The 15,538-nt window shown below is 43.5% G+C and overlaps 1 protein-coding gene across 1 annotated transcript in view; it reads right to left on the minus strand.

Moving 5' to 3' along the window:
- PHEX (phosphate regulating endopeptidase X-linked) overlaps positions 1 to 15,538 on the minus strand; it is a 467,693-nt gene that overhangs the window by 230,399 nt on the left and 221,756 nt on the right. Inside the window, exon 7 of the mRNA XM_069761473.1 lies at positions 12,172 to 12,288. Within this exon, the coding sequence (XP_069617574.1) occupies positions 12,172 to 12,288 (117 nt within the window). The remainder of the gene's footprint in view (positions 1 to 12,171; positions 12,289 to 15,538) is intronic.

Here is a 15,538-nt window from a genome sequence, read left to right on the forward strand (position 1 = left end):
GTCTTGTCCTCTCATTTTTGTGTGTACAAGAAGGCAGAACGTGACTAGTACTACTCAGCGTGGAGCCATGATGCTACTAGTACATCATGTGGCTGCTGCAGTCATGTGTTCTTCATTTCTGAACAATCCTTTAAATTACAACTTTAAAAAGTTTACTAATCTAGTCCACATTTTATTTGCAGCACATTTCATAACTCAGGTCAACCACAAGCCATGTAATTAATAGCAGAGACACTGTTGGAGTAGTTGATCTGTAACAACATAATTGTTTGTGGTCACTTGATAAAGGATCTGTAACTTTATGGCCAAAACCTGGACGATAAAGAAACAAGACATTAGAAGAATCAATGCCTTCAAAATGTGGTGCTGGAGAAGATGTTATCAATACCATGGATGGCAAGAAGAAAAAATGCATCAAATTTGGAACAAATCAAGCCAGACATGTCACTCGAAGCAAGGATCACCAAGCTATGACTTTCCTACTTTGGACGCATCATACAAAGAGAGAATCACTGGAGAAGGACATAATGGTGGAAAGAATAGAAGGAACAAGTCTAAGAGGAACACCAACAACATGATAGCTTGATATTATCACAATAATTTTTGGAGAAGACCCTGGTGGACCTATCTAGGCTTGCTCAAGATCAATCTTCTTACAGAGTATTCATCCATCAAGTTGCCTTGCTTCGTGATCAAACCTACGCTGCTAAATGTTCAAATAACTTTATCACCAATGACCTGGTCATGTATCTGATTTTCAGAAAGTGTAATGCCCAGGCAGTAAACTCCACAAACATGTATGTCTATGTGGTCATACGTTGGCATGGCTGGGAATTAAATCCCAAATAAACAACATAATGAACAATTAGGAAAGGATGGACAGACACTATGTTATCATAGATGAACTGGGCCAGGTTATCACCTCCGCCCAGAACATCCTATTTACAATCCTGCAAAGGTAGAATATGCATAATAGGATGGCAGGGTGATTATTTTGATTTTAGAATGCGTTATTACATTTGGAAATGCATCATTTTCTCTTATCTTAACAAATTATATGTGGAGCTGTGACTTCAACACGATTTTCTCCTGAAGCATGAAAGCTCAGGGTAATTGGGAATTACTTTTACAACCATAAGCAGAACATAAGAACGCACTTACAGGCATATAATGTATGATTTAATTCCTGTGACGGAGGAGATACACTTAGCCCAATCCATTTTTACGGAATGACCTCTAAGTAATGTCTTTTTCCAGTGTCCTCAGCAGAATAGCTTTTCACATTGAATCAGCATCTTCCAGACTGTGTCTTAATGACTTTTAAACCCAGTTAATGAAATATGGAAGAGTTTAGCCGGGGTATTGGAGAACAATTATTATTATTTATAAATAGATTAACAATCGTAATGTGCATTATGACAATTACAATTTAGTAAGATGGCGAATGATGGAATAACGATGGCTAGCAAAGCGGTTAGGAATAGAAAAATGAGACAACTCAATCCAACATCTGTAGATAGTTTGTATGGGTTTGCCTGGGTGCCAGCAGCAAGACATGTACAGTAAGTATGAGTATGCTAGCCAAGAAAGCAGCTACCAGTAGCAAAATGTAACTCCAGGTTCAACAAATCACCCAGCGTGATAGACAAAAAGCGAAATCACAATTCTACCAATAGCCGATACAAGGGAAAAGTTGGATTGCCTCCATAAATTTTTATCAGAAAGACAATGATCTAATATTTATGTTCTCCACATATGATAAGGCATCCTGCACATTTCTGGCTCCTCACCATTGCAGGCTACAGGTCAGAACTTTCAGAAGCTTGATAATATTCACTTGTTGAATCTGGATTAATGACTGGGCTTGCTTTTAACATTTTTAAACACCTGGCTAAGGAACACATGGATCAGAAAGTGTTTGTAGGAAAATGTGAAATCCATTCAAGCAGAACTGATGTGTTGTTCCACTGATCTACCTGGTGTATTTTTGCTAATGAGGGGACGCCATTATTTTTAGTTCTAAGCCCCTAAAATCCTTGCCCTAGCTTTAAGATAAGCAGAGCTTTTCTTGGATCCAACTGTCTGAAAGGGAATCTATCAGCTGGTGTTTACTATGTAACCTGACATCAGCATGACATAGTAACAGAGACCCTGATTCCAACAATGCATCACTTAGTTAATTGGGTGCAGCAGTTAAGATACAGTCACAAGTTTCTCTGCAGCAGTCTAACAAAGCTCAGTTGTTGAGTTGTAGATAACGCTGCCCTCAGCACAGCTTTCTGTACATTGTATATTGAAAGAGAGCTACTTATCAGTAGTGGGTATGTAGTTGGACTAGGATGCACAAGGACAGTTGTCTCCCTGTTATAATCTTTTGCTAAAAAAAACACTGATTGTATTGAAACAGCAAAACATGACCCAGTAAGTGACACATCACTGCAATCAGGGTCTCTGTTCCTACATTATGGGACTCTTAGTTTACATAGCACAAATCTGCTGACAGATCCCTTTGACTAATTATGAATAAATGTACTAACATAGATGGATAAATAGATTATTATTATAGATTATTATTATTATTATTATTAAATAGATAGATAACTAGATAGATAGATAGATAGATAGATAGATAGATAGATAGATAGATAGATAGATAGACCTGAATCATTGCTGCCCATATGGTGTTTCCAGAGGAGGCAGCTGAATCCCCGGCAGGAGCGGTCTGTGACCGCACTGTGTTGGGGAAGAAAGGCGCTGAGCACAACAGGCAGGTAAGTTGCAATTACCTGTGAGCAAGGAGTACGCAAGGAGCATAAAGGTAGTCAAAAAAAAATAACAATGCTTTATTAAATTACATATATATCGATACAACATGCAAATAGTAAGAATATGATAATATCAAAAATTACAGTGCTCAAGGATGGTTAAAACAATACATAAGTGGGCAACCCCCGGTGTGCACCGCCTATGGGGCCAGTGTATAAGCGAATGGTTAAAGTGTACTGGACAGGACAGGGCACACCGGGCGGAATCCACCTACGGGGGTTGCGTAGGTGGATTCCGCCCGGTGTGCCCTGTCCTGGTGCCTCGCATTGGTAAGTGCTGCTATGTAAATCCCTTTTTTCTCATGCCACTGGGCACTGTTGAGGTACTGGTGTATTTACACATATGCACCTTTAGCAGTACACTTTAACATTCGCTTATACACTGGCCCCATAGGCGGTGCACACCGGGGGTTGCCCACTTATGTATTGTTTTAACCATCCTTGAGCACTGTAATTTTTGATATTATCATATTCTTACTATTTGCATGTTGTATCGATATATATGTAATTTAATAAAGCATTGTTATTTTTTTCTGACTACCTTTATGCTCCTTGCGTACTCCTTGCTCACAATTCTTATGGAGTTGGTTCTTTTGTCTGGTGGGGGTTTTCTTTGCACTATCTAGTGGTTTCATCCCCCTCCCGTATCTATTATGTTGCCTGGTCGTGTTACCAGGTTGCAATTACCTGCCTGTTAGTGCTTTGGTACATTTTTTGTAATATACTGAATAGAGATGAGCGGTGTTCGAGTCGAACTGTTCGCCTATTTCAAATTCAAGCTGTTTTGGGCGGTGTTCGAGTCGTTCGTCGAACTCGAGCAGTTTGCTTAAAATGCGGCTGTTCGAGTTTCCATTCGATAACTGTTCGTTCACCAAAAGCTTAACTTGATTTTCACATTTAAACTGTTTATCAATGTTAATAGACTGTTTCAGTGTATCGTGGGCGGGGGGGCGGGGATAGATCTGTGCTGAAATAATGCCAATCTCCATTTTTTTTTCTTTCCCGCATTTACAGTGGGGCGGTACAGTCTCTCAACCTATCAGCAGTGCGCACACACACAGCAATGTGCATGTGATGCACACAAGCAAGGGCATGTGTTATTGGCAGTGTATGTCACATGTCCTTGCCCTATAAGAACCAGCCATTTTCCCCATCGCCACCATTTCCTCACTGCTGCAGATTAGTGTTAGACGGCACCGCTGCTGCTGTGGGCACTACACAGTCTAAGAGTGGCTTTTGCGAGCAAATTTTCTGTTAGAGAGAGGTAGGTTTAGGGAGTCGGGACTAGTTGTAAAATCAGCTCTTTTCAGGGTAGGTTACAGCAGTTCATAGCACTTTTTGCCAGGCAGGTCTGTGCCAGTGCTGTGCAAGTGCTTGTCACAGCATTTGGTGTAATCTAGCTCAGCCAATCCCTTTGGGCTAGTAGCATTGTCTGGTAGTCATCTGAGTAGCCCACATGTGAAGCTAGCTACACCGCCTGTGTATCTAAATTTTTACTGCATCTAACCCAGTAAATCTTTTGGGCTTAGTAGCAGTGTCTGCACGTCAGCAGAGTAGCCCGCCTATGAAGCTACACCACCTGTGTATCTAAATTTTTACTGCATCTAACCCAGTAAATCGTTTTGGGCCTAGGATCAGTGTCTGCACGTCAGCGGAGTAGACCACCTGTGAAGCTAACTACACCGCCTGTGTATCTAAATTTTTACTGCATCTAACCCAGTAAATCGTTTTGGGCTTAGTAGCAGTGTCTGCACGTCAGCGGAGTAGCCCGCCTGTGAAGCTACACCGCCTGTGTGTGTATCTAAATTTTTACTGCATCTAACCCAGTAAATTGTTTTGGGCCTAGGAGCAGTGTCTGCACGTTAGTTGAGTAGCCGGCCTGTGAAGCTCACTACACTGCCTGTGTATCTAAATTTTCACTGCATCTAACCCAGTAAATCGTTTTGGGCCTAGGAGCAGTGTCTGCACGTTAGCGGAGTAGCCCGCCTGTGAAGCTACACCGCCTGTGTGTGTATCTAAATTTTTACTGCATCTAACCCAGTAAATCGTTTTGGGCCTAGGAGCAGTGTCTGCACGTTAGCTGAGTAGCCGGCCTGTGAAGCTAACTACACCGCCTGTGTATCTAAATTTTCACTGCATCTAACCAAGTAAATCGTCTTGGGCCTAGGAGCAGTGTCTGCACGTCAGCGGAGTAGCCCGCCTGTGAAGCTAACTACACCGCCTGTGTATCTAAATTTTTACTGCATCTAACCCAGTAAATCGTTTTGGGCCTAGGAGCAGTGTCTGCACGTTAGCTGAATAGCCGGCCTGTGAAGCTAACTACACTGCCTGTGTATCTAAATTTTCACTGCATCTAACCCAGTAAATCGTTTTGGGCCTAGTACCCCAGTTTGGCCACTCAGCTCTGCTCGGTTTCCATTCATCGTTTTTTGTGCCAACAACTACAGAGTTGCCAATTAGTAAAGCACCAAAATGAGTGGCAAAAGGCCTGCTGCTGGTGGAAAGGGGAGTAGGCGAGTTGGAAAGGGAAAAAAAGGTTGTGTCCGTGGGGTAGGTGGTAAAGCAACAGTAACATCTGCAGAAGAAAACCAGCCAAAGTAAGATGTCTACTTCTTTTCGTGGACAATCTGATATGATCCCTTTCTTACAACCATCGCTACGAGCATCGCTACAAATTCCAGATGAGGCACAAAAAATCAGCAGGTGCATGAACGGATATCAAGTGCTCGTTCAAGTGGGCTCTCCTCCACCTCAACTTCAACATCACAAATACTCCAGTCCTCAGAGGTGTCACCCTAATCGCACTTGCTTCCTCACAGCTCCCAAGTCTCCAGCCACCCGTCTGAGAATGGGGTAACACAGATGGTTGAGTCTGCAGAGCTGTTTACTCATACTATAGCCTGGGAATCAGAGGTCTGCTCCAGAGCTTCTGTGAATCCAGATGAGGAAATGATCTGCACTGATGCCCAGAATCTTTGTGAGTCAGATCCAGGCCCAGATGAAGAAGGTTCTGAGCATAATGTAGACCCTCATTCCCAAACTGTAACTCCTGTTGGTGGAGACAATGAGGAAGATGATGATGAGACTGAGATACCTGATTGGAACGAAAACGTGACTTTTCAGTCAGGGCAGGAAGAGGTTGGCTATGAGGATGACGGGTGTGAGAACACAGAGGGTGATCATGACAAGGTTGGAGACCCCACTTACTGTCAACCCACTGTCCGCCAGTCCATGAGGTCAGCAGAGGAGGTGGAGGGGGATGCTAGCGACGAGTCTGACGACGAGGTTAGGTTGCGCCTTCCTGGACAGAGACGGAGTACTGGAAGCACGTCAACAACTGCAACCTCAACCACAACTGTGCCTCTGACCACAAGTCGTTGTGGCTCTTCAGGTCACATGGGCTCTAAGCCTTACATAGCCTGGGCATTTTTTGAGATCGCAAAGGATGACCCAACTCATGTTGTCTGTAAGTTTTGTCACCAAAATCTCAGTAGAGGCCAAAAAATGAATAGTTTGAGTACTTCATGCATGAACCGTCACATGGATATGAGGCATAAGTTGCAGTGGGAAGCTCACTGTGCTACAATGCAGCCAAGTGGGCCAGGCCAACCACCGTTTGCCCCATCAAGAGCATCCGCGGCTTCTTCATCCTCTGTGACTGTGGGGACAGCAGTGGCACATGGTTTTGGATGCAGACCTTCCATCTTTTTGCCCACAACAGCCAGTGTGATTGGCAGGTTGTTGCTAAATTTGCAAGTGGAAACACCTGCTGGTGTTGAGCGCTCTCCGACATTGAGACCACCACATTTTGATCAAGGCAACATAATATCTCCGCCTGCACCTTCCTCACAGACCAGCAGTTTGCCGGGGACACCCTACTCAACCCCGTCTAAGCACAGCAGCCAGCCCTCGTTCCCTCAGATGTGGACAAGTAAAAGACTATTTCCTCCTTGCCATCACAAAGCTAGGAGGTTGAATTTCACCATCTGCAAGCTGTTGGCTACAGAAATGCTGCCTTACCACCTGGACAACACAGAGGATTTTCGAGACCTTATGTCCGTCGCAGTGCCCCAGTACCCGATGCCCAGTTGCCACTACTTCTCAAAGAAAGCTGTGCCTGCGCTACACCAGCATGTCGCACACATCACCGCTTCCTTGAGAAACTCTGTGTGTGACAGGGTGCATTTCACCACAGACACTTGGATGAGTAGACATGGACAGGGGCGTTACATGTCAGTGACTGGGCACTGGGTAACTATGGTGACATCAGGAGAAGGGGCTGTTGTCCAAGTCTTGCTGTCCCCACGAGTTGCTCGTCTATCCTCTGTATCTAGAAGTTCCTCCACTGCTTCTGCCTCCTCAACCTCCTCTTGGTCCTCAATCTGCACCCAAAGCCTGTCAGGTAATGCCACCCACGTTCTAACTGTGCAGAAGGAATCCTGCACACCTCTTTACTATGCTGTCACCAGGGTTTAACAGCAACAGGCGGTGTTTACATTGAAATGTCTGGGAAATGTGAGTCACACAGCTGAGGAGTTGTGGTCAGCTCTGGAGACCGAGTTCCATCAATGGTTGTCTCCACCGAACCTGCAGTTAGGGAATTGTTTGCAACAATGCTGCAAACCTGGGTGCGGCCCTTCACCGGCGCAATGTCACACACATGCCTAGTATGGCTCACGTTTTGAACCTGGTTGTCCATCGGCTGAAATGCGATGTGCCCACACGATGGAATTCAACTCTGCACATGTTGCAGCGACTGTGGCAGCACCGACGAGCCCTGGTGCAATACGTTATGATGTATAACCTGGGCCAACGAGATGCAGAGGTGGGGCAAATCATGCTGCAGGAGTGGTCTCACATCAGGGACCTATGCACCCTTCTGCACAGTTTTGAAATAGCGACGAAGATGTTTAGTGCTGACAATGCCATTATCAGCATGACTATTCCGGTCATTTACATGCTGGAGCACACCTTAAACAGTATGCGGTGGTGGGACAAGAGGAGGAGGAAGAAGAGAAACAGGAGGAGTCATATGCGGAAGAGATAATATCTCCAAGGTCCAGACGGTCGGCAGCACCAAGGAGTCTGGCATTGGAGGGTAGGGGAGAGGGATTGCTGAGGGTGCATGGTAGGAGCCAAACTGTTGAGGAAGGTGCAGGAGCCGAGAAAGAAGTGAAGGACGAACTGGCGCTTGGCATGGAAGACTCATCAGATGAGGTAGACCTTGATCAAATTGCTGTTGTGTGAGTTTGGGGGGAGAGGGTAGAGGAAGGAAGCATGATTCTCACCTTGCCGCCACCAAGACAACAAGGACTTGGTCCTCCTGGATGCACAAGACACATGAGTGCCTTCTTGGTGCACTACCTGCAACATGACCCTCGGATTGTCAGAATCCGAAGTAATGCTGACTACTGGGTAGCCACACTCTTAGATCCCAGGTACAAAAGTAAGTTTGGTGAAATAATTCCTGCCATAGAAAGGGATTCACGCATGCAGGAGTATCAGCAGAGACTGTTACAGAATCTTACGTCTGCTTTTCCACAAAACACCAGTGGTGCACGTAGTGAATCTCTGAGTTCTAACTTGCCAAAAGTGGGACTGTCGAGTCATCACTCAAACCGTAACAGTAACATTGTATCTGATAGTAACAGCAATTTTTTCCAATCATTTCAAGAATTTTTTTGAGCATCCTTTGCAAGGCCACAGCAGACAAGAAGTCTGACACATAGCCAACGCCTAGAGAGGATGGTACAGGAGTGTCAGTATTCCGGGTTTTCCAAATCACCTTGTGAATAATCTTGCCCTTTGTTAAGATGGAGTTTGCTGTTTTTGTCTGCCCTACTTCCTGTTCGTTTGTTCAAAACCCGGTTCAGGTGTCAGCTTCCTTGCTGGAGTATTCTGCTTCTGTTCCCCTTCAGCTCAGCTGCTTGTTCTGAGTGTGCCTCTACCTCTAGCTCTGGACATTCTCTGCATATGTAAGATACACTCTCCATGTTATCATTAGTCTGTTGACTTTGGAACTTAACCCTTGGTTCACTCCTCCTGGTAAGAACTGTGTTTTTGAACTATGTTTTTGGACTATGTTTCTGGACTGTGTGTTGCTACTTAATCCTTCATTTACTCCTCCGGTGGGAGCCGTTGGAAACAACACCAGTATAATACTTTAATGTGAACCTGTTTCTGGATTTACTCGTGTTTATGCCACATCTGGGATCAACTTGTGAACTAGTTTCTGGACTTACCCGTGTTCATGACACACCTGGGATTAACTTGTGGACTTGCTCTGGACTTCCCTGTGTTTACTTCATACCTGAACTTGACTCTTTCTGCACCGACAGTGTTTTGGATCTGCACCACATCACCTGTCACACTCACCTTTTGATCACCTTGCTGAGGACTCTGCCTTAAGAACTCTGCCGATTTGCTGTATATGTTTCAAGGACTTGTTTCATTGCAGGTCACTGCGGGTTATCAGTATACAGTTTTGGGTGCTATTGCTGTACAAATACACTATTTGCACTAAAGAAACCCGTCTCTGTCTGTTCATTGTCCCATGCTATCAGAATCCTTGAGTTCCTACAATAGTATTACAAGGAGTATCTCCAAGTTAACATCGATACCATGATTGTTGAACTGGACCCTTGCTCATTTTGGGCTTCCAATCTGGAAAAATGTCCTGAGCTCACCACTCACGCTTTGGAGATCTTGTTGTACCCCCTCAGCCAGCATTCTCTCTGAACGTGGGTTCAGCGCTGCTGGTGGTGTACTGACAGATAAGCGTACGCGGCTGTCCAGTGAAAATGTAGACAGACTAACGTTCATCAAGATGATCAAATCCTGGATCTGCAAGAACTTTTCTACCTCTGTATCATCCTGGAGTGACTAAAAGCTTGATGATTTTTGAAAATCACCTCATCAACCATTTTAAGAAACTGGAGAAATTGATGCCACTTAAGTGATGTCTGTGGCCCAATTTTTGGAAAAAATGGAAACTCTTTTAGGAGTTCCCTTGCTGTGTTTTACATGACGTTGGCATCGTCAATTCCAGGTGGGTGGGGTCGCTCCCCCCCTTTTAACCTTTAGAAACTACATACACTATGGCTTGGGTTAACACAGATGGTTGAGTCTGCAGAGCGGTTTACTCATACTATGGCCTGCGATTCAGAGGTCTGCTAAAGCTTCAGTGTCTGCTAGTCAGCAGAGTAGCCCACCCATGAAGCTAGCTACACCGCCTGTTTACCTAAGTACTATTTTTAACGGCATCTAACCCAGGCAATACTTTGGGCCTAGTAGCAGTTTCTGCTACTCAGCAGAGTACCCCACCCATGAAGCAAGCTACACCGCCTGTTTATCTAAGTACTGATTTTTAACTGCATTTAGCCCAGGCAATACTTTGGGCCTAGTAGCAGTTTCTGCTACTCAGTAGAGTACCCCACCCATGAAGCAAGCTACACCGCCTGTTTATCTAAGTACTGATTTTTAACTGCATTTAGCCCAGGCAATACTTTGGGCCTAGTAGCAGTTTCTGCTACTCAGTAGAGTACCCCACCCATGAAGCAAGCTGCACTGCCTGTTTATCTAATTACTAATTTTTAACTGCATCTTGCCCAGGAAATCCTTTTGGGCCTAGTTGCATTTTGTGCTACTCAGCAGAGTACCCCACCCATGAAGCAAGCTACACCACCTGTTTATCCAAGTACTGATTTTTAACTGCATTTTGCCCAGGAAATACTTTGGACCTAGTAGCAGTTTCTGCTACTCAGTAGAGTACCCCACCCATGAAGCAAGCTGCACTGCCTGTTTATCTAATTACTAATTTTTAACTGCATCTTGCCCGGGAAATCCTTTTGGGCCTAGAAGCAGTTTCTGCTACTCAGCAGAGTACCCCACCCATGAAGCAAGCTACACCGCCTGTTTATCTAATTACTAATTTTTACTGCATCCAGCCCAGGAAATCCTTTTGGGCCTTGTTGCATTTGTGCTACTCAGCAGAGTACCCCACCCATGAAGCAATTTACACCACCTGTTTATCTAAGTACTGATTTTAACTGCATCTAGCCCAGGCAATACGTTGGGCCTAGTAGCAGTTTCTGCTACTCAGCAGAGTACCCCACCCATGAAACAAGCTACACCGCCTTCTTCCTTTCTCAATCTAACCCCTCGGCTCTGTGGTGTCCACTCTCCCTCCAGCTCTCTCCTTCTCACAGGTGGACTCCCGCATGTATTCACACTGTGGTGAATCTTTTGGGCCCAGGCATAAGAAGTCGTCGAGGTAATGGATAATATGTGCCCTCTTAGAAACGTCCATGACGACCCATTCGAGGAAGCAACTAAACGCCTCAATTACTGAGCAGGATATGGAGCACCCCATGGGCAAACAACGATCTATGTTGTATGCTCCTTCACAGAAGCAGCTCAATATGCAGACACTATTCGGAGGCACAGGTATTAACCGGAATGCCCCCTCAATGTCTGTTTTGGCCATTAGGGTGCCCCTTCCCAACTTTTTGACTCGCCTGAATGCCTCGTCAAAGGAGGTACAGTATATAGTACTGTACTTGGTTCCGCATCAATGTTGTCGTTTACTGACCAGCCCCTTGGATATGACAAATGGTGGATTAGTCTGAATGTATTGGGTTCCTTTTTTGGCACGACTCCCAATGGGGATACCACTACGGTTTCTAAGGAAAGTGTTCTGAATGGACCCTCCATTCTACCTAAAGATATTTATTTTTTTATTTTTTTGTCACAATGTCTGGGTGTTTGTTAGGCTGATTTTAGATTTTTACTCCAGCCTTTCTTGATTTTAGAAGGGCATGACATGCCTATATCTGGGTCTCCTCCTCCTTTTACTCCTCCACCTCTTTTCTTTTCACATAACTATATGTACTTGTGACTTTTCCATGTGTTTGTTGTGTCTTCTGAGCAGTTTGTCAGCTTTTGGACACCTTTTAAGATGTTTTCTATGTGTTTTCTATGTGTTTGTATATGTTTGTGTTTGTCGAACACGCCCCAATTCGACCGAACTCGAACAATAGGGGGGTGGCTCAACACTAATACTGAATTTGTGCACATTTTCAGCAGAATGTCTGTGTCGGCCTTTAGTTACCTCTATAGAATTTTAAAAGCACCAATTGTCATCTCTTATCTCAATAACATGAAAATCTGTCTTCATTGAATATCGAGTTTACCCATCAATTCAGAGTGAAACATCATTCCAGAAGGAAAAATGCTAAATTCTCTGGTAAGATATATCATGAAGTTGCTGATTTTCATGTGTACTATTGATTTATGAAATAAAAATGTAAAAGAATGTTACTCATAAATAAATATTACTTAGTCTTACCTGAGCAAGTTTAGTTTCCAGATCAATTAATGCCTTCATATCAGATTCTGCTCGCGTCTTATTGGCACCAAGAAAAACTGACACATCAACCATGAAGCTGAATAACGCCTCTTTGTACTGTAGAGGAAAGTAGAAATACATTATCGTGAAATAAAATCTTGAAAATAAGAAAAAAAAAATTAGAATGTACAATTTCTTCTTAATTTGTATAGTTAAACATATTACTTAACCAAAACAGTCGTACAATTAAGGTAACATGCAATTATGCAATTATATGAGACTCTACTATAAGTGGAATACAATTGTCACATTAACATACCAGCTTTTTGACTTATTATTCAATATTTTAAATATTCACAATAATTGTCAGCTTTTGAATGTCCCTTAAAGTATCACCATATCTTTAACTCCTCACCGCTGAAATCAGTTTTCACCTTCATGATTAAACCCAATTTTTCAAATGTGACAAATCAGTTTATATGATAATAATTTTGGAATGTTTCCTTTGATTCTTGGGACTTTTTTCATGACATTTTGCACCTCATAATAGTGGTAAATTTAGGTCAAATTGGATTTACATTTATTTATGAAAATATCAGAAATTTGGCTAAAATTTTGAAAAATTAGCAATTTTCAAACTTTGAATTTTTCCGCCTTTATAACTTATAGTCATACCACAGAAAATAGTTAATAAATAACATTTCCATTATCTTTACTTTAAGTTTGCATCATTTTTCAAATGTCATTTTAACTTTTTAAAATGTCAGAAGAGTTAAAAGGTTAACAACAATTTTTTATTTTTCAAACAAATTGCCAAAATCGAATTGTTTATAGACCCATTCAGTTTGGAAGTGACTTTGAGGGGCTTATATGTCAGAAATCCCATAAAAGTGATACCATTTTAAAAACTGCACACCTCCTATTATTCAAAACCTCATTGAGGAAATTTGCAAACCTTTCAAATGCTTCACAAGAATTAATTGAAAGTGGAATGAAAAAAATAAAAATTACATTCTTTCAACCAAAATTTAGCTTTAGCCATACAAGTTTTCTTTTCACGAGCTGTAATAAGAGGAAATGCACCCAAAAATGTGTTATGGAATTTCTACAGAATGCAGTAATACCCCATATTTGATGATAATCTACTGAGTGGACAAACGAATTAGCACAAAAGGGAAGGTGCACTGCTTTTGGAGCACAAGTTTTACTGAAATACAAGTGCTTCTCACAAAATTAGAATATCATCAAAAAGTTAAATTATTTCAGTTCTTCAATAAAAAAAGTGTAACTCATATATTATACAGAGTCATTTCAAACAGTGATCTATTTCAAGTGTTTAGGTCTCTCAATGTTTATGATTATGGCTTACAGTCAATGAAAACCTGAAAGTCATTATCTCAGTTAATTAAAATAATTAACAAAAAACACCTGCAAAAAATAAAGGGTCCCTTAGTCTGTTTCAGTAGCCTCCACAATCATAGGGAAGACTGCTTACTTGACAGATGTCCAGAAGGCAGTCATTGACACACTCCACAAGGAAAGTAAATTTTCCATTTTATTTGGAAATCAAGGTCCCAGAGTCTGGAGGAAGAGTGGAGAGGCCACAATCCAAGCTGATTGAGGTCTACTGTTAAGTTTCCACAATGAATGATGGTTTGGGGATCCATGTCATCTGCTGGTGTAGGTCCACTGTGTTTTTCACAAGACCAAAGTCAGCGCAGAGGTCTGCCAGGAAATTTTAGAGCACTTCATGCTTCCCTCTGCCGATAAGCTTTTTGGAGATGGAAATTTAATTCTCCAGCAGGACTTGGCACCTGTCCACACTGCCAAAAGTACCAATACCTGATTTACAAACAACAGTATCACTGTGCTTGATTGACCAGAAAACTCACCTGACCAATGTCAAGAGGAAGATGAGACACCAGACCCAACAATGCAGACAAGCTGAAGGCTGCTATCAAAGCAACCTTGGCTTCCATAACACCTCAGCAGTACCACAGGCTGATTGCCTTCATGCCACGCCGCCTTGATGCAGTAATTGATGCAAAAGGAGCCCCGACCAAGTATTGAGTGCATTTTCTCAACATACATTTCAGTAGGCCAACATTTCAGATTTTACAATCATTTTTCAAACTGGAGTTGGGTACAGCCGGGACCAGCTGCTTCGAAAGCATCACCAAACCAGGGATTCAAGCTTCAGGAGGCTAATTTGCATATTCCAGGTGCCTTCTGGGAGAAGCGAAGTCTCCCTAAGCTAGAAGATCGTTGGGTACAGCCGGGACCAGCTGCTTCGAAAGCATCACCAAACCAGGGATTCAAGCTTCAGGAGGCTAATTTGCATATTCCAGGTGCCTTCTGGGAGAAGCGAAGTCTCCCTAAGCTAGAAGATCGTTGGGTACAGCCGGGACCAGCTGCTTCGAAAGCATCACCAAACCAGGGATTCAAGCTTCAGGAGGCTAATTTGCATATTCCAGGTGCCTTCTGGGAGAAGCGAAGTCTCCCTAAGCTAGAAGATCGTTGGGTACAGCCGGGACCAGCTGCTTCGAAAGCATCACCAAACCAGGGATTCAAGCTTCAGAAGGCTAATTTGCATATTCCAGGTGCCTTCTGGGAGAAGCGAAGTCTCCCTAAGCTAGAAGATCGTTGGGTACAGCCGGGACCAGCTGCTTCGAAAGCATCACCAAACCAGGGATTCAAGCTTCAGGAGGCTAATTTGCATATTCCAGGTGCCTTCTGGGAGAAGCGAAGTCTCCCTAAGCTAGAAGATCGTTGGGTACAGCCGGGACCAGCTGCTTCGAAAGCATCACCAAACCAGGGATTCAAGCTTCAGGAGGCTAATTTGCATATTCCAGGTGCCTTCTGGGAGAAGCAAAGTCTCCCTAAGCTAGAAGATCGTTGGGTACAGCCGGGACCAGCTGCTTCGAAAGCATCACCAAACCAGGGATTCAAGCTTCAGGAGGCTAATTTGCATATTCCAGGTGCCTTCTGGGAGAAGCGAAGTCTCCCTAAGCTAGAAGATCGTTGGGTACAGCCGGGACCAGCTGCTTCGAAAGCATCACCAAACCAGGGATTCAAGCTTCAGGAGGCTAATTTGCATATTCCAGGTGCCTTCTGGGAGAAGCGAAGTCTCCCTAAGCTAGAAGATCGTTGGGTACAGCCGGGACCAGCTGCTTCGAAAGCATCACCAAACCAGGGATTCAAGCTTCAGGAGGCTAATTTGCATATTCCAGGTGCCTTCTGGGAGAAGCGAAGTCTCCCTAAGCTAGAAGATCGTTGGGTACAGCCGGGACCAGCTGCTTCGAAAGCATCACCAAACCAGGGATTCAAGCTTCAGGAGGCTAATTTGCATATTCCAGGTGCCTTCTGG

The sequence above is a fragment of the Ranitomeya imitator genome, chromosome 3 (genome assembly GCF_032444005.1).
Source record: "Ranitomeya imitator isolate aRanImi1 chromosome 3, aRanImi1.pri, whole genome shotgun sequence".
Classification (NCBI taxonomy): Eukaryota; Metazoa; Chordata; class Amphibia; order Anura; family Dendrobatidae; genus Ranitomeya; species Ranitomeya imitator.